The 19,779-nt window shown below is 42.8% G+C and overlaps 1 protein-coding gene and 1 long non-coding RNA gene across 2 annotated transcripts in view; one reads left to right on the plus strand and one right to left on the minus strand.

Moving 5' to 3' along the window:
• Positions 1 to 313: 313 nt before the first annotated feature.
• Positions 314 to 11,351, minus strand: LOC306924908 (protein NDRG1-like; the record flags this gene model as incomplete). Its single annotated transcript, XM_079503591.1, has 12 exons — positions 11,161 to 11,351; positions 8,158 to 8,263; positions 7,567 to 7,687; positions 6,138 to 6,200; positions 5,539 to 5,599; positions 5,181 to 5,267; positions 4,340 to 4,396; positions 2,962 to 3,128; positions 1,856 to 1,955; positions 1,521 to 1,556; positions 1,242 to 1,297; positions 314 to 491 (listed from the first exon to the last, which is right to left on the minus strand). The coding sequence occupies exons 1-12, from the start codon at positions 11,239 to 11,241 to the stop codon at positions 314 to 316; spliced, it is 1,113 nt and encodes a 370-aa protein (XP_079359717.1). The 5' UTR covers positions 11,242 to 11,351.
• A 1,251-nt stretch (positions 11,352 to 12,602) lies between these two features.
• Positions 12,603 to 19,779, plus strand: part of LOC306924205 — a 52,963-nt gene continuing 45,786 nt past the window's right edge. Inside the window, exon 1 of the long non-coding RNA XR_013790141.1 lies at positions 12,603 to 12,637. This is a non-coding gene — a long non-coding RNA (uncharacterized lncRNA). The remainder of the gene's footprint in view (positions 12,638 to 19,779) is intronic.

Here is a 19,779-nt window from a genome sequence, read left to right on the forward strand (position 1 = left end):
GAGGGGAGAGGAGAAGATAAGAGGAGAGGATACGAGGAAAGGAGAGGAGGGGAGAGGAGAGAACGGGAGAGGGTAAGAGGAGATACTAGGACGCGAGGGAAGGTCAGAGAGGACAAGGTGAGACAAGGCGGGAACACAACTAAAGATACACTGTAAAAAAAAAAAGGAAAAAAAAGAAAATCGGCTTTTACACTTATATAAAAATCAACCCATAGGATGTTACACTGCTTCAAGCAATTAAGCCAGCCCCATGCAGTGGTCTTTGTGGGACCCACGCCAGTGACGCCACGCATGGCTGATCATGATGACGACGCTAAGACTGTCCGGTGTCCATGGACACGTTGGTGTTCGAGCGTCCTCGCTGCTGCAGCTCCTCAGACTGCAGCCTCTGTCTCCTGCCGTCCGAGTGCAGCCGGGCCCTCGTGCTGTCGTGCAGGGTCCTGGTGACGTCCGAGTTCAGCCGGATCCTGCCGCTGTCGTAGGAGGCCACGCTGGAACCGGACGCGGTCCTCGAGCGAGACAACCTGGTCATGCCGGTGCTGGACACTGCGTGTGTGTGTGGGGGTGGTGTGTGTGTGGGGGGGGGGATGGAAGAAAGGAGAGGTTAGTCATTCCACCCCAAAAATGATATGTATTTGGTCGCCGACCCCCATCCGAAAATATGTTGTTCCAGGGACCTCCCCAGAAGCAAAGATTTGAGTTAAAAAACGTTCGCTCTGAAAGAATATGATTTACGCCACGTTTTCATGATTTTTCCAAAATAGCTAAAGCATAACATAATACATAATAAAACACCAAAATGGGTTCCCGTTCAGAATGGCTTAAGACGATCTTATCGACCTATACTGCATGCAGTCTGGGAGCCTACATGGCTGCGATTAGGAAACACGGAAGTGACCATGCTGCTCCGTGCTTGGGGATATGTTTAGGTCAGGGTATGAGGAGGGTTGTCGTTCTCAGTAGGCTCCCAGCATGTGCAGTAGGTCGATAAGATTGTCTTGATAAGTAACCTACTGGTGATTATCGGTTGATTTTAACTCAAAACCGCTAGTCATGCGTAGTTACTAGTACCAGATTGGTATGTATAATTGGTTAATAATTATAAATTATAAATATCAAAATGGAGAAGTAAGGACCTCTCCAACCACTGCAGATGTACGTAGGCTACTAGTTGTGTTTATTAACATAGTCATTAGTTCACCATACAGGTTGATTCAAATGAACCATTTGGAATAGTATACGTACTGTATCCCAAGCCCTGGATGAAGTATTTCAAGGCTTCAGTCAGTTTGGCTGGCTGTGGACAGAGAGAGAAACATTGCCTTACATTTATGTCATTTGTGTTACGTGCCCTTTGGGAAATAGGAGATCCAGCTATCTAATGAGGCTTATGTTATTTTTATGAAACTGATGATATTCAAATTGCACAATGACTGTCACTATATTATATTTGCGAATATTGCAGTCGAGGGAAACCTCAAAACATCCAAACAATCTTGACATATATTTGGTTAGCCTACCTGAACCACTTGAGGTTGTCCACCGCAGTCGGACATCTGGAGGGACAGACAGAGCAGGGTTAATGTAAGTTTGGTCTGATGTCAACAACAAGCCATGAGCTTTCTTGGGTTTTAAATCCTCTTAGCAAACCTTATATTAAACTGTACTTTCCTGTGCATTTTTTCTGCAAACTGTTAATGAAGTATTCAATCAATCAGTCATAATCAATATGTCTAGTGCAACAGGGTTTATTTATGTATGTATTTAAAGTGTAAACGCGCATACAGCTGCTGCCAGAGAGTCAGCCCATGAATGAGTTTCAGTCAGATTCCGTTTCAGTGGGTTGTTAGGTTACCTTCAGCAGTGTGGACTTGGTGGGGTTGAGTTTTGAGTTACAGTCGACAACTTCCTCCACAGCTGGGGAGCTATCGCCAACTACGAGAAGAGTGGAGCACCTAAACAGAAAAATAGACAGACAGAGAGGTCAGCTAGGGACTGCATATGTAGGCTGGACAGACAAACAGACAAGTCCGAACAGTCAAGTCAAGTTCATTTTAATTACATCTAATTTCATAGGACAGGCATAGACTCGGGGGTGCTTCAAAGAGAGTGTGACGGACAGGTTCCTGAGTCTAGATAGATGAAGAGGTACTGATGAGTGAGAGACAGACAGACAGACATGTCAGGCAGGTACAGAGACAGAAGGAACTATTGCAGTTTATAGTACAGTCGTTCTCTAACCTGTCGACTGCATGTTAGATGTGATTTTAATTAAAGTTAAGATTTGTAATTCCTACACTGACGAAGGCTTGCACACAGAAACGCGTCTGTTTGGTTTGACTGCTGCTGCGGATGCTACATCGTTATTAAACAAGACTCCTCCTCCTCATTAAACAAGACTCCTATAGACCTTCAATGAGTGCAGATTTCAATCTCCTTTTTTTGGGGGGGGGGAGATTATATAGCGGGTAAGAAGAAGTATAAGTTATAAATATATAGTATAAATTATATAAGTGGGTAAGAAGAAGTCAAAGAAAATGACTGAAAGAGCATTTTCATGACATATGACACATCATTTCTAGACATTTGTTTGAATTGAAACCTTCACTGACTCCAGGGTTAGGGGTTAATGAATTGCATTTTTATAGCGCTTTTCCAAGTGCTTTATAATGATTCATTCATTCATACATTGGGAGGTGAAGCGGCAAACAGTCGACGCCAGCGTCCTCACTTCCCACATTCACACACCAATGGTGGCAAGCTCACACCTACCAACTCATTGGAGGCAATGTAGGGTTCGGTGTCTTGCCCAAGGACACTTCGACACGTGGACAGGAGGAGGAGCCGGGATTCGAACAGCCGACCCAGGGATCATTGGACGACCCGCTCTACCTCCTGAGCCACAGCCGCCCCATAAGGTTTGGGTTAGGGTTTAACATTGTGTTTGAAACCGTCACTGACTTGAGCGTCCTGGCGCTGATGTTCCCCTCGAGGACGGGCCTCTCCACGTCCAGGGCTCGCCTGCTGTTGTAGGAGCGCCAGAAGTGTCCCAGGTTGGTCTGGTTCATGGCCGTGTTGATGTAGTGACGGTACGTGGCTATCAGGTCCAGGTTGGTCTGGATCTCATCCTGAACAATCAAGAACGAAGGAGAGAGAGAGAACTGAAGAAAAGAAAGAAACTCCTCTGAAGACAATAGAGGGTATGCGCGTGACATCATCGTACCTGGAAGTTATGCGAGAACGCCCACTGAGTGGCAAAAAACTACTTTCTGGCCTTGACAGCCCATTCATCCAAACAGAAAAGTCCTGTCTGATTGCATTAAACAATGTTAAACTCACCAACATTGCAGCTGTACGAAAAGCTTGAATTATCCTCTTTCTATCTGCAATGTTTTTGTTTCATAAAAATCCACCATAGAAACGTTATGAGCTACTTTCTGTCAAGAAATGCCCTGCATTTGATTAGTTTTCTAAGTGTCAGAGTTTGGAAGTGCTTGTTTTCAATAACACAACATTTTGCTGCCTCCTGCATTATGTGACATTTAGAAACGGGTGGTACGTGGGACGGTTGGGTGATTTCCAACAAGCGCTTCCAAACTCCAACACTCAGGCCCGGCCCTTAGTACAGGCCGACGAAGCGGCCGCTTTGAGCGCCACCTCTTAGGGGCGCCACTTAAGCCCTCCAAAAATATATTTGTTCTGCACTGGTTTCTGCTTTAAGTGGGGGGATATCGGTCGGGCAACTGGCAACCCACACATTCACATTGGGTGAGGTGACAAATGTTAGACGCTAGGGGCGGTAGTCGCCACCGTCTAAAAATGAATCCTCTACGTGCTGCGCGTTGCCCAGGAGACAGGCTTAACAGCCGACCCTTCCGGCCCGGGTTCAACCGGAAAGAAAAAGAAAAGATAAACAACAAAATAAATTGATTGGATTTCCCAAGTAAACGTAAGACTCTGCAGACAGTGCATATATATATTTACCAGACATGACTCCAACTCCAAGCATCACTCAACAAAAAATGGTAAGTTAATAAAATGTATTAAATCCTCCACGAGGATAGATGGGTGTAGAACCGTACCAAAACCGCGCCAGACTTATAACCGCATATACCCGGAAAAAAAATCGCACGCGCCACCTAGGCCTAGATCTCGCTTATAGCGCCACCTAGGCCCCAACCGGGCCTGCCAACACGCCATGCTGCTCAATGTTTTGCCACTCAGTCTAGATGAGGGGGGCGTGTCCTGATGGGAAAATCATGCATGTGCATATACTCTCTACCGTACGACCGTCGGACGCTATGGTACGCAAAGCACGCCGTGCAGGTGACAAGCTTACCTTTCCAAAGAGGTGTGAGATGATGGAGTCGGTGAGAGTGTGCGTCCAGTCGGTGATCTGGAACGAGTACATTAAACCATTTAGTTTAGACCATGCGGACGATTCTACAAATGTCTTCTAAAACCTGACAGTTTTCTGAAAAACCCCATGTTTCTATGCCAGTGGTGCTCAACCTTTTTCATGTCAAGGACCCCCAAAATGATATGTAATTGGACCGCCGACCCCCATCTGAAAATATGTAGTTCCAGGGACCCCCCCCCCCCCCCCCCCAGAAGCAAAGATTTGAGTTAAAAACGTTCGCTATGAAAGAATATATATTCAAAGATTTGCGTCACATTTTCATGATTTTTCAAAAATAGCTGATCTACAAGCTCGTAGCGCGGCACTCAGTGCCACGCTATGAGCTTGTAGATCTGCTATTTTTCAATAGCTAAAGTATAACATAATGCTTTAAAACACCAAAAGGGGGTTCCCTTAACGTTACAACTGCAGTTCAACAAGATGTTGGGGATTGATCAATGGCTGGCAGGTCTTGGCATGATGCAAAGAGTTGAGTATTCAATCGTAACCTTGTGCCAAACTGCACTCTTATAATCACCACCTGGGCTCTTGTGTATTCTTGCTTAAAACCCTATAGAACACTAACAATTATGTTTATGTGATTTTTTTTATAACGTTGCTGATGTCTGAGGTGGGTGGGTCATGTTATAAAACATTCTGTGTAGTGTAATCTGACGTGCTGTGTAGCTTGTGCATGAATTCAGTTCTGGATGTTGAACACACACACACACACACACACACACACACACACACACACACACGAGCACACGTGAGCACTGACCTTGTGTGCCATGGAGTCTATCAGTGTTTCTGCGTTAGCGTTGATGTTGATCAAAACCAAACCCTCCACCAGGTCAGGATGGTTCAGCTGCACACGCACGCACGCACGCACGCACGCACGCACGCACGCACGCACGCACGCACGCACGCACGCACGCACGCACGCACGCACACACACACACACACACACACACACACACACACACACACACACACACACACACACACACACACACACACACACACACACAGAGAGAGGTCAGGGTGGGTGCATTCTGTTTTCATTTCAATCACGTGTTATTCATTCAATAATATAATTCAATTTCTATCTAGATTTCAGAGACGAAACAGGAGCTTACAGCGAATTTGGCCAGGACGTTTGCCCCTGCTCCGACTCCCAACCCGATCACACTGCGAAGCCTGGAAAGGCAACACACATCAGTCAGGAAGTTAGCATTTCATATTTACAAAGTAAAGATGCCTGTAGTCCTACTGGACAGGACCAGTGTTGTTTTCGTCGACTAAAACTATGATGAAAACTACATGGAAACTAAATGAAAACTAAGCTACGATGGTTAAAACTAAGACTAAATATAGTGACAATTTCGTCAACAAATAAAAACTAGACTAAAATTTTAGGAAGGGACTAGTGGACGAGAGATACAGTACAAGTCATTTTACACTTTGTTGCTGAAAATAGCCGATCTACAAGCACACAACGCGTCGCGTCATTACGACGGCATCAAGGCCCGCCTAAATACATTTTAGTCGACTAAATCAATTGTACATTTAGTTGACTAAAATCATATGACATTTAGTCGACTAAAACTAGACTAACACTAAAACATTCCAGGTGACTAAAATGTGACTAAAAGTAAAACTAACTGAAAACTATTCAAGAGACTAAAACTAAAATCAAGATTTTCTGCCAAAAACAGTGCAGTGCAGTGAGCCTTACCCATAGTGTTTGAGCACCGTGATCAGGCCTTCTGACAGCTGGTCCATGGTGGGGTACACATACCTGAGGGGTCAAAGGTCATAATGTCACAACTCAGTAATACTTTAGGACAGGGGTTCTCAACCTTTTTGGCCGGCGACCCCCGGAAATGCTTTGGCAATGTCTCGGGACCCCCGCCCCGCCCCCTCCCGACCCCCAATATAAATTGACTGCTACAATAACCTTAAACCATTTTGGGCGGGAACCCCTTTTGATGTTTTAAGCATTGTTATAATTTAGCTATTGAAAAATAGCAGATCTACAAGCTCATAGCGCGCCACCGAGTGGCGCGCTACGAGCTTGTAGGTCTGCTATTTTTTTATTTATTTTTAATAATTTGGGGACCCCCTAAAATAATTTGGCGACCCCCCGAGGGGTCGCGACCCACGGGTTGAGAACCCCTGCTTTAGGACAGTGGTTCCCAAACCTTTTCATGCCAAGGACCCCCAAAGTGACATGTATTAGCCCGTGGACCCCCAAAGTGACATGTATTAGCCCGTGGACCCCCAAAGTGACATGTATTAGCCCGTGGACCCCCAAAGTGACATGTATTAGCCCGTGGACCCCCAAAGTGACATGTATTAGCCCGTGGACCCCCATTTGAAAAATATATGCCAGCTGGGACGTTGGATGTTAGAGACGAATTGTATGACTCTAGCAGTGATTCTCAACCATTTTAATTTCAAGTACCCCCCAGTTTGACCGGCATTAGTCTACGGGCCCCCATTTAATGGCATTTCACCCTACAGAAGGTCGTACGTATAGCTATAAGATCACTTAAGAATAAAGTTGCCTCACACCTCCTCGCAAAAATGTAAACAACTGTATATCCGTGTGTTTGTAAACTCTGTTTTACGAATGAACATCTGTTGTCATGTTGACACTCGTGGACGGATGGGGACCCCCAAAGTGACATGTATTAGCCCGTGGACCCCCATTTGAAAAATATGTCAGCTGGGACCGCTCATTAGAGACGAATTGTATGACTCTAGCAGTGATTCTCAACCATTTTAATTTCAAGTACCCCCCCAGTTTGACCTGCATTAGTCTACGGGCCCCCATTTAATGGCATTTCACCCTACAGAAGGTCGTACGTATAGCTATAAGACCACTTAAGAATAAAGTTGCCTCACACCTCCACGCAAAAATGTAAACAACTGTATATCCGTGTGTTTGTAAACTCTGTTTTACGAATGAACATCTGTTGTCATGTTGACACTCGTGGACGGATGGACGGACGGACAGACAGACAGACAGACAGACAGACAGACAGACGGACAGACAGACAGACAGACAGACAGACAGACAGACAGACAGACAGACAGACAGACAGACAGACAGACAGACAGACAGACAGACAGACAGACAGACAGACAGACAGGCTGCTGACCCGGCGGACAGGGTGCTAGCTCCCTCGTGTTGTCCCGGGGCGTCGACGTGGCACACTGCGAAGTGTCTGGTGATCTCACACATGTCCTCATGGTTGAACAGAGCCTCGAAGCACATCTTGTCTGCAGATATATATAGGTGGATGGGGAACATACTTATATAGATTTCTGAAAACCCTGTATAAAACCTAGTGGTTCTCAAACTATTTAATGTCAAGGACCTCAGAAATGTTATGAAATTGGCTGCCGACCCCCATCTGTTGTTCCAGGGACCCCCCCAGAAGCAAATATTTGAGTTAAAAACTTTTGCTCTGACAGAATATATATTCAAAGATTTGCGCCACATTTTCACGATTTTTCAAAAATAGCAGACCTATTTCAGTTCTGAGCTTGTAGATCTGCTATTTTTCAATAGCTAAAGTGTAACAGAATGCTTGAAACACCAAAAGGGGTTCCCGCCCCAAAATGGGTTAAATAAAAATGAGCAAATTAATTTACGGTTTGAAAAACATGCCTCCAATCGAGGGGACATTTAGAGAGAAGTTTTGATTTCCAAATTTAATTTAAATTTGACAAGCTTCAATTCAACTTACGGTTGATTCCCACATCGTGTAAGGTCAGGATGACCGGACGGTTGGCCTTCACAGGGCCAGTCATGATGCAGTGGAATGTCCCATACTGGCTCTCCACCACCTCCTCCTGAGAGAGAGACACCCAGAGAGAGAGAGAGAGAGAGAGAGAGAGAGAGAGAGAGAGAGAGAGAGAGAGAGAGAGAGAGAGAGAGAGAGAGAGAGGGAGAGAGAGAGAGAGAGAGAGAGAGAGAGAGAGAGAGAGGGAGGAGAGAGAGAGAGAGAGAGAGAGAGAGAGAGAGATCATAAACACACTTTCAGCATTATGCAGGCTGAACACCAGAGGGCGGTGTTTCACACTGGTATTTGGCTTCCCTCCCCATATTCTGGCAGAAGGTTGAGGGCTGATATTTCACCCCTTCTGCTGGTAGCTTGGGATCAGAGCTGTTCTTAATGTCGTTTGCTGTGTTCTTCTCTCTGTGTCTTTAAGTTTGCTTCTACCATTGCATGTATAATTCACTCTGTGATTTACAATTAAACTCGAACATAAGTAAGTAAGTACGGTAAGTAAGTAAAGTAAAAACATCAGAATAGTAACCAGGTATAGCCTGCCCCAGCCTAGCCTCGGTCCCTGCAGCCTTAGGCCTACTCATCTGCGAAGAGCAAAGCCTGGTCACAACCTAAGGCAGAGACACTATCACTATCTATATTTTTCCGACCAATCACAACACTTGTTTCATTCACAGAGAATGTAAACTGATTTGTAAAGCCTCCGCGTCATTTCCTTGAGCGGTATACTTCCGCCAAAATCCTGCAACTTCCGCTAGGAGTCTACAGCGTAGGCCTTTCCCAGCGTGGCCCCAGCCAGTGTGATTTCTGCAGGTCTAGAGGGGCGGATTCAAATTTGCCTGCGAAAAAAGAGCCGGTGGTTCCTATTGGTTCACGGTTCTTTGCAATCACAGTAAGCAATCAAAAACAAGATGGCTCTCAGCTTAGCCAAAGAGATTCTATATAAAGAGGCAACACTCCCATTAAGTCCTGTATAGTAACAACCAGCGCCCAGTGCCCCGTACGCCATAATGGAGTGATGACGTAACTCCCGGTTGCTTTAAAATACATTAAAAAGTCACGCTGTACAACACAAGAACTTGTTTTTATCCTATATTCTACTCTCATATATTGATTTACTAATTTATTTATCATATTTATGAATGGATCAAAGCAGAAATTAGTAACATATTCATTCAGAATGTCCATGTGTGCACGTGCACGCACGACCGTGCACGTTTGATGTGTTACATAGAAAGTGCTGCCGCCATCTTGGAGTGATGCGCAAATCTAGTGGTGATTACAAATATTTAAGGATTGTCGTCTCTTTATTATTATTAGTAGTAGTAGCCACAGGAGAGTGGAAAGAGTGTTCAATCAGGTACCATGGCAACCAAACTGTGTACACCTCTTAATCACCCTTAATTAGTACAACCTTCACCAGAGTGGAGGAAGCCATTAGTGAGAGAAGCAGCTGGTGTGGTGATTGGAAACTAGGTCAGTAGGTTCTGTACTCTTGACCTCTTGCGTCGAGGTATTTCCAGCAGAGTAAAACACGATTGTGCCACACAAGGAAATACAGTATAGGGCCCTATCTTGCACCACCCTTATCCCTTTAATATGCCTAAACTTATTTGCCATTGTTTACTACTTTGAAAATCATTTTAAAATAGTTCAACTAGCCGATCTACATCGACACCTTGTTGTGAGCTTGTAGAAAGGCAATTTGAACTATTTTAAAATGTTTTTTAAAATAGTAAAAAATGGCATATAAGTTTAGGGAATATAATGATAAGTTTAGGGAAGATAAAGATATAGCCCCAAATGCATGGAAATAGTCAGATAGGATAAACCGATCATCCGTCTAACAGTAGTAGATATCCGTACGTTGAAACTATAAACAGCCAGATCAATAATGATCTAAATGACATATTTCAGCCATCTTTTCTAAATGACATATTTATTTTAACACTAGGCCTATTTAAAATAGCTGTGCCACCAGCTATAAGAGCTCCTTCTATGAAAGAAAATAACTAAACAAAAACAGGCCTATATGAACCAGAACTAATGATTCATTCGACACCTCATGAAGTAAGTTCTTTAAAAAGGAATAAGACAAAAGGTATAGATGATAGCCTATCTGTAAGTATCACACCGAGTTCAAGTATTTACAGGTCAAGAGATTAGGTTATGGAGTCTGCGTATGTTTAGCAGTAGGCCTACTGACTTGTTTTACTTAAGTAAAAGTACAGTATCAATACTGCATTGTAGAAGTAGGCTACTCTGTTACAAGTAAAAGTCTGGAATTCAAAATGTACTTGAGTAAAAGTACAAAAGTATTGGTATCAAAATGCACTTAAAGTACCAAAAGTATTAAAGGTTGATTTTCATTTATTTTTATTTTTCGTTTTTCTTTTGGGTTTTATGACCTCAATTACATTTAAAAAACCTGAACTTTGAACATTCTGGAGCTTTCTCTGGGGTTTGGAAGCCTTTCTGAGCTGCAATGAAAACAGGCAAAACAGTGAAAACGGTGACATCTGCTGGCATTGACATATATGGGGTTTTCTGTCTCTTACATCACAAACAGCAGGAAACTCAGAGCACCTGTTTGAGCCAGAAAACCCCACACCACAGAAAATCTACTGAATGTTAAAAGTTCAGTTTATTTGGGTGCAATTGAGCTCAGAAAACCTAAAAAAAAAAACCTACAAAAGAAAAATTACAAAATGTCACAATCCCTTAAGTAGTCATTATGCAGAATGTCCCATTTCAACATTTCAAATGTTTATACATCTTTGAAAATAGCAGATCTACAATCTCACAATGATAGCTATTTTTCTCTACAACTCTACAAAGTAACTATAAAGTTTTCACATAAACGTATAGTGTAGTAAAAGTACAATATTTGAAAACACTCAAGTAAAGTACAAATACCTCAAAATTACAGTACTTAAGTAAATGTACACAGTTACTTACCACCACTACATTCGCAGTTGGCTCCTGGGTGTCAAAGACGTTGTCGTCGTTGTCATCCACCACCACCATGTCTACAGGCATTGTAGATCACAGTAGATATATAGGCCCTATAGGCCTATGCACAATAAAAGAAAAAGGAAAAAGCAGGGCTGCTAGAGGATGCTCAAAAGCACCTCCCGTATCCTCGCAAACTCAATTCCAACTCGTGTCTTTAAAATAATGCCCCGGAGCCTTTCTTTGTGCTTGGTCTTATAATCCTCCCCAGCGGAAGAGCAGTCGTTCGGTATAGCTGTTGTGAAGAGAAGCAAGCAGAGTATGGTGTCTGTCTGTCTGGTGTAAGCCTGTTTCCGTTTTAAGCTGATTTATATCCATGTCACTGACTAAGCCCCTGACCTGAACCCGGCCGGCTCCCACAGGCCAGCACGTGTTTTAAATTAATCTGACCCCCGTGCCCCCCCCCCCCCCCCCCCCCCAGAGACCTGACTGGATGAAGTGAATTAACCAGGTTAGCATAGGCATTTTTTTTTTTGGTCTTTTTTTTTTTCTTCTTTTTCTTTTTTGAGTGGTGTAAACCACTCCTACAACTGGCTTTGTTAGTGCAGAAAAAATGAGCATGGTTGCTATGTTCACCCTGTTCACCCGGGTGTGATTTCATTACGTCAGACATGATTTCATTACGTCAGACAGGCTATATTACACCACTCAGTTCACACGGGTGTGATTTTTTTAATTCATCAGGGCAGAATGTAGTTATAGTAGCTAGAACCGAAAGTCTTAAAAGCGGCTTCTACCCATGCAGGGCCAGGGGCTGTTAGCCTGATGAACACTAGGCCCCAAATTAATTTTGCTGTCATGCCTTGCTGGCTGTTATACAGTATGTCATTGATTGATTGATTGATTGATTGATTGATTGATTGATTGATTGATTGATTGATTGATTGATAACAAAAGAGCACAGAGCTGCTTTCCGACATACAAGTCAGCCATCACCGAGGATGTAAACACAAGAAAGCCTTTCGACTTATTTCCATTGCAGTACTCAACAAAAAAACGAAAACAAACCAATATGTCAAAACAACACAATTCATGTCATGCTGCCATGTTATCTTTGTTTTGATGAATGCTGGATGAATGCAGTTGGTACAATGTACAGTTGGAGGCCATCGATATTGTCCTTTTCTTTTTGCTGAGGTTTGCGTGATCTGCGCAAAAGGACAGTTAACCCATTTTGGGCGGGAACCCCTTTTGGTGTTTTAAACATTATGTTATAATTTAGCTATTGAAAAATAGCAGATCTACAAGCTCATAGCGCGCCACCGAGTGGCGCGCTACGAGCTTGTAGGTCTGCTATTTTTGAAAAATCGTGAAAATATTTATTTCAGAAAACTGGAGGATTTAGAAGGATTTTTTTAAATTTTGAGGTCAGGCCTAAATGGGTCAAATGATAAGGGACAATATCGGTGGCACCCAACTGTATGTTCAGGAGGAGACCGTGCACCTTCAAAGATAAGATAGTCGGTTATACTTTTCCCCACATTAGACTCATATCATGCTAATTCCATTCCTAGTCTTTTCCTCGGGTAACGACCATAGTTACAGAGTAAACTCCTCCCTCAATTTATCTGCCATGGTAACTGATCATGCAGGCTCCACCCTCGCCACGCTGCCATGGCAACTGTCAAGCGTTAACTCCGCCCCTGCTCCAATAAGGGAAGAAGTACGGTATATAGATATACCTGCCTGCCTGCTTCACCTGTGCATTGTACCTCGAGTCGTACCCCTCCCTCCCTCCCATTTCATGTACTGTATACTCACAGTTGTTTCTATAGTTTCAGTTTCCAGATGGGGGTCTCGGATTGGACTGCCAGAAGGACGCCTCTCTCCTCAGACCCCAGGCCAAATAAAATGGTAAATGGTGCATTCATATAGCGACCTTTGTCCAAGGCCCTTTACTGAGATCGTGCATTACATTCACACATTCACACACCGATGCCGGGGGAAACCATGCAAGGCACCAACCTGCACATCGGGTTCGAGTCTCTTTTTTTTTTAATTCCTTTTTTAAAGATTTGTTTTGGGGCTTTTTATGCCTTTATTGCAGGGGTTCTCAACCCGTGGGTCGCGACCCCTCGGGGGGGTCGCCAAATTATTTTAGGGGGTCCCCAAATTATTTAAAAAAAAAATAAATAAAAAAAAAAGAATACAATTTTATTTTCACGATTTTTCAAAAATAGCAGACCTACAAGCTCATATGAGCTATGAGCTTGTAGATCTGCTATTTTTCAATAGCTAAATTATAACAATGCTTAAAACACCAACCCCCTTTCCTGTCTGTATGTATACAGACTCTGTATACAATAAAGTTTATTGTATACAGACAGGAAAGGGGGTGAGACATGGGGAGTGACACACGGCAAAGGCAGTCGAGCTCGGGAGTTGAACCCGCAGCACGCCGTCCGGCTGGCTTGCAGGGCAGCCCAGGTGTCCAGACTGTTAGCTCAACCGTCTGGGCACCTGAGCTGCCAGAGACTTGCGACACTAACTCTGGGGGAGCCAGAGTTAGGATCGAACTGGGAACCTAGCCTTGGCCCTTGGCCGTCCGACCTCCCTTCCTCCGCGGGTGAAATAATGCGGGAAATAAATTAATGGCATGTATCTATAGGCTTATTATATAGCTTTTAAAACGCACAAAATCTCGCAAAATTGGAATAAATTGGAAAAATGTAAACATTAATTAATGCGGTCGGATAACGGGCGGATAATAAATATGCACACGCGGATTCGGGTGACAAAAAATCTCATCCGCAGGTCTCAAATGTGGGTATGTAGATGACGGGAATGGAAGTGAACCTTGAGCAGAGGTTCCCAATCACTGGGTTGGAACTGTATGAATGAATGAACCATCGCAAAGCGCTTTAAGCACGCTATAGAAATGCAATTAATTAAAAATGCAATTCATTATTTGGGACCCATTTGTTGATTGCGGCCCACATTTTTGAACAGTCACGTGTATCCTAAACATCAATACAATCTGAAATAATTTAAATACTTAAAAAAAAAAAAAAAAAAAAGAGAAGACGAAATAGTGTTAACAATACATCTACTGATGCACAAACTCCTGGAATCTTATAGGGTGTTTCGGGTCTTGCAACAGACACCCTCCTGCAGGCGACCCCAACCGAGGCTGATCAGGCCCCGGCCTGTGTCCAAGTGGCATGCTACTGCTCTGCCCACTGCTCTCCCCTCTTCAACCAGAGCCATCTGGAGGCTTTTTCTGCAGCCTCCACGTTGCAGTGTTGTTTTTGGCACCACATTTTTATTTTAGTCATAGTCTCTTGAATAGTTTTCAGTTAGTTTTAGTCACATTTTAGTCACCCGGAATGTTTTAGTGTTAGTCTAGTTTTAGTCAACTAAAAATCATAAGATTTTAGTCGACTAAATCTACAGTTGATTTAGTCGACTAAAATGTATTTTGGTGGGCCTAAATGCCGTCGTAATGGCTGATTTCACACTTGCTGAAAACAGCCGATCTACAAGCTCACAACGCGTCGCAGCGCTGTTTTCAGCATGCAACCAAGTGTAAAATGACTTATACTGGATCTCTTGTCCACTAGTCCCTTCCTAACATTTTAGTCTAGTTTCTATTTGTAGAAGAAATTGTCAATAAACTTAGTCTTAGTTTTTGTCATCATAGCTTAGTTTTCATGTAGTTTCCATTTCGTTTTCCTCAGTGAAAAAAGGTAGTCGACGAACATTTTTCGTTTTAGTTTTAGTCGACCAAATCAACACTGCCACGTTGTTGCCTTTCTTCACTCTTCTATGGCTCTTCTTCGGTCGGCACCATGTTATGCCCAGCAACGGTATAGAGCGTCGCAGTCCCGCCCCCTACCCTGGACCAGGAAATGATTCTCCGTTCATTTTCCTCATAGACATTTCAGAAAGTATTTATTTAAAGAAGTTTACGCCGCGGACAAAGCCAACTCGAGTCGTGACAAATCATGACAACAAACACAATTTTTGGGGCCGAAAAAATAATTAGAAAGAAGAAAAAAACTTTTTTTTGTTGTTTTTCTTCTTTGTAATTATTTGTTTGGTCCAAAATATTGTTTGTGTTGTCATGAGTTGTCACGACTCGAGTTGGCTTTGTCCGCGGCATAACCGTCTTTAAATAAATACTTTTTGAAATGTCTATGGGAAAAATGCATTGGGATTAATTTCCTGGTCCATGGTAGGGGGCGGGACTGCGACGCTTTATAGCGTGTGAAAACGTGTACGTCACCAAGAGGAGGGCAGCGTCTGAAAAGCTAGGGACGGCCCTCTCGTGGGCATTAAATTCTAGCCCACATCACTCAGAATAGAGTGACGGTGGTATGTTTTTGTAAATATTGAGCTCGTTCTTGGCGACAACATAGTGAACCAACACCAGGATGGATAGAAAGAACGCCGGACCCAAATACATTACAAGGACAAGGAAAATGTTGTGAACAAAAACGGCTGTGCTTAGATACTTTGTTGAACGTTATGTCTCTGCGCCCGTGCGCCGTACAGCCGAGATCCAAGCCATTCTACGTATTTTTGTAAACTCGTCAATCTGGGTTCCTTGATGCTGTCTCCATGCTGGAAAGCTAAAAATCTAATTACGTTTTCTGGCTCATTCCCTCGACGTGACCTGCTGTGGCACTTATTTACTGAGCAAGTCTGCACCATTGTGAGGTCAGTTTAAAAAAAGAACGTATACAAGCACACTGGATAGTCGCTCAATGTAAACAAACCAGACAAGCCAACAAGTAAGGCGGCCGCTAACACGTGACACATATGTTGACGCCCCCTCCAGGAGATTTTGGTACACACTATACGTGTATAGGCTTTGCTCAGGGAGTGGCCGCCATGGCAAATCCCCGACTACCCATCTGTTATGGTCCATTCACCACCTGGTCCTCCACCCGTTCCTCTGACAATCCTCCACTCCACCATGCTCCTGGTGATACTTCTCTCCCTCTTTCTTTCTTGCGCCTCCTCCATCCTATATCTCAGGGGTTCTCAACGTTTTTGGCCGGGGACCCCCGGAAATGCTTTGGCAACGTCTCGGGACCCCCGCCCCGCCCCCTCCCGACCCCCAATATAAATTGACTGCTACAATAACCTTAAACCATTTTGGGCGGGAACCCCTTTTGGTGTTTTAAGCATTGTTATAATTTAGCTATTTAAAAATAGCAGATCTACAAGCTCATAGCGCGCCACTAGCTTGTAGGTCTGCTATTTTTGAAAAATCGTGAAAATAAAATTTTAAAAAAAATCTTTTTATTTTTGAAAATAATTTGGGGACCCCCTAAAATAATTTGGCGACCCCCCGAGGGGTCGCGACCCACGGGTTGAGAACCCCTGCTATATCTCCTCCTGCAGGGATCTGTCAGCTCCAGCAAGAAAAGAGGTGTTTTGTGGCCTCTGAGACCCAAGATGATGATGTCTGTCAGGTCTCAATCTGGACTGGGTGATGTCACGTGTGGGTGGAATTTTCAGCCGCCCCTTTCCAGGTCAACTGTCATCACCCAGTCTCAGGCCGTGGAGAGCAAACCAGCAGAGCAGTTCTTTGGTGTGTTTTCTTTCCTGGCCTTTGTCCTTCCTTGACAAAGTGGCCTTAGCTGTGGTTTTGGGTGTATCGGCTGCCCTTGATCCCCATGCCGATTTCTTCAGCGATGGATTGGGTCCCATTTTTACAGTATTTGGTATGACCCGGCCGGGGATCAAACCCCCGACCATGCACCCAGTTTCATGGTAGACACTCTAACCACAAGGCCACTGTCTGACACCCTGTCTGACAGCAGAGCTGTCCACTTCACCATTCTACTATATACTCTAGTCATACAGTACTACTGTATGACTAGAGTATAGCACTGAAGGACATTGTGTGCATGGGGTCTACAGTATATTGTTGTTATGTTAATGTGTTAATATAGCATCGCAATCATTTTAACCACTTTATCCATTCATAAGTTTGCTATTGCTATTTCTTAATAATCTTATCATTTTTTTAAAAACATAAATCTTCTCTTCTGGGGGTCCCTCGCACAAACATTTTCAGATGGGGGACCGCAGCCAAATGAGGACCTGGTCATGCCTCCATCGATATCGGCCCTCACCCTGCAGTGAAAATAGCCGACCTCTAATCTCAGAGCTTGTAGATCGGCTAACGGCTTAATGGTTAATTCATGATGTAATTTTGTACATTTGCGTCCTGGGAAGACACTACGTTTATATTTTGGGTCTGAGCTGAAAAGGCTTAGTATTAAAAAAATATATACATATTCTGTATTATGATATAATATCACAAACTATTTGTTTTATTTCTCCCCCCCCACTTGATTAGGCAACACTCATGATAGTAAAACGATATCTTCTGTCTGTATGGAAAGGTTGTTTCAATTCACTCGCCATTGAATACGTCTAATAGGGGCAAACTGCAGATTAAATCACATGTTCCTGCTGTTCGGTGGTCAGATCTGTCTAATCTCACCGTTGCCATCTGCTCCCCACAGCCTGCTCCCTCCCTCCACGGTGGGCTAGCTCTTATAAGCAGTGGTGGAAAGTAACTAAGTACTTACAGTAAGTACTGTACTAAGTACAATATTGAGGTACTTTACTTGAGTGTTTTTAATTTCCAATACTTTTACTTGACTATATGTCTCGGATCCAAATATTTACTACATTTATATGAAAACTTTAGTTACTCTTCATGTTCGGTGCGTTGCCCGTTCAAATCATATAATCATATAAATTTGGACAAGGAGATGAAAGAATAGATTACTGAAATGCAGTCTTGGTGTGTGCGACCCAAAACTTTAGTTACTAAAATAGTTTAAAAAAAAATAGCAGATCTACAAGCTCGCAATGTGTTACATTGTGGCTATTTTCATTACTTTACATTTACAAGATGGTTGAACATTGTTGATATGTGACATTCTCAAAACGTACGCCACGTACGCCAGATTGAAAGTGGTTCATGCTGTAGTCACTATACAGCATGTATTGTGCAAATGTTTTATTGGGGCTCCTTATTATATTGTTTGTTAAAGGGGAATTTCTCCCTAAACCTTTTTTTACAAAAGTAAGTTGATAATTATACATATTGAAAAAAAAAAATGTAAAAAAAAAAAAAAAAAAAGATATAGGGGAGCTGGGGCTGCAGCTGGAAATGAAGCTGGGGCTGGAGGGGTCTAACGCTAGAACTCCTATTCAATCACGCAGTTGTTTTTTGTTTTTTGTTCACATCTGTTCTAGATGATGTGACAGCAACACTCCATGCATTGTTGACACTGCACTCTTCCTGGTCTACGTGAACTGATGTTAGACCCCTCCAGCCCCAGCCCCAGCTCCCTTATATCTTTATTTCTTTTTTTATATTTTTTTGGGGTCAATATGCATAATTATCAACTTACTTTTGTAAAAAAAGGTTTAGGGAGAAATTCCCCTTTAATAATAACAAGTAAGACGCGTGAACGCGGGAAGCGAACGCAGCTGTTGTGGCAGTCTGACACACACACACACATATATACACACACCTTTGTGTTGGTCCTTGCCCCTTTTTGTTTTAATACACATGTCCCCCTGAGGTTGTACTGGGATTCTCTCGTTTCAAACAGCTCCTGTATGGATAATGGTAGTATTTATTTATTTATTTTGTACATGACTATTGCAGTGTTTAGGTTGACTATATCTTCGAATTGTAGTGTGTGTTTGCAGATGAATAGTGGGTTTGTAGCTGCAAGATATTCAGTTTTATTTATGATTCTTATGGCCTTTTTTTGTAACATGAAAATTGGTTTTGTTATAGTTTTATATGTGTTCCCCCATACATGTAGTATTATAATGTATTTTATTATTATTATTATTATTATTATTATTATTATTATTATTATTATTATTATTATTATTATTATTATTATTATTATTATTATTAAAAGTAACAACAGATGGTCACTCCTTCCATGGGCTTTATTCTATAGCTGACTCACGCACAGTCGGCATATTTGAAAGGTTTGCGTGAGTCGGCTGTCTGTATGTAGTTTGTTATGGAAGAACGGGTGATGATCAGCCCCCTTGCCAAGTTTCATCTACTAATACATTAAATTAATTTTAATGTATTAGTAGATGTTTCATTTTACACTCTCAAGAGTTAAAGATCCTGACGGGTCCCTGACAACATTTGGTTTCATTTTGTTTTCATTTTACGCTCTCGACAGTTACATTATTGTTATACATCTGCATTACTTAATTTACAAGAAGTCTAGTCTACACATTAGAGAATGTAAAATAATTGTTATTTGTTTGTCTGTTATCTGTCTGTCTCCTAATGGTACCAACATCAGCACAGCATGGAATTGTGGACAAAATATTCTTTAGTTTGGGGTCTGAGAGGATAAATCTCATCAAATGGTACCATTTGAGCCACGGTGGTCCGTGGCTCAAATGGTACCATTTGAGCCACGGTGGTCCGTGGCTCAAATGGTACCATTTGAGCCACGGTGGTCCGTGGCTCAAATGGTACCATTTGAGCCACGGTGGTCCGTGGCTCAAATGCTGAATAGAAAATGGGAAAAAGGTTGAGAACCACTGGTATAG

This window comes from Electrona antarctica, assembly GCF_951216825.1.
Source record: "Electrona antarctica genome assembly, chromosome: 6".
Classification (NCBI taxonomy): Eukaryota; Metazoa; Chordata; class Actinopteri; order Myctophiformes; family Myctophidae; genus Electrona; species Electrona antarctica.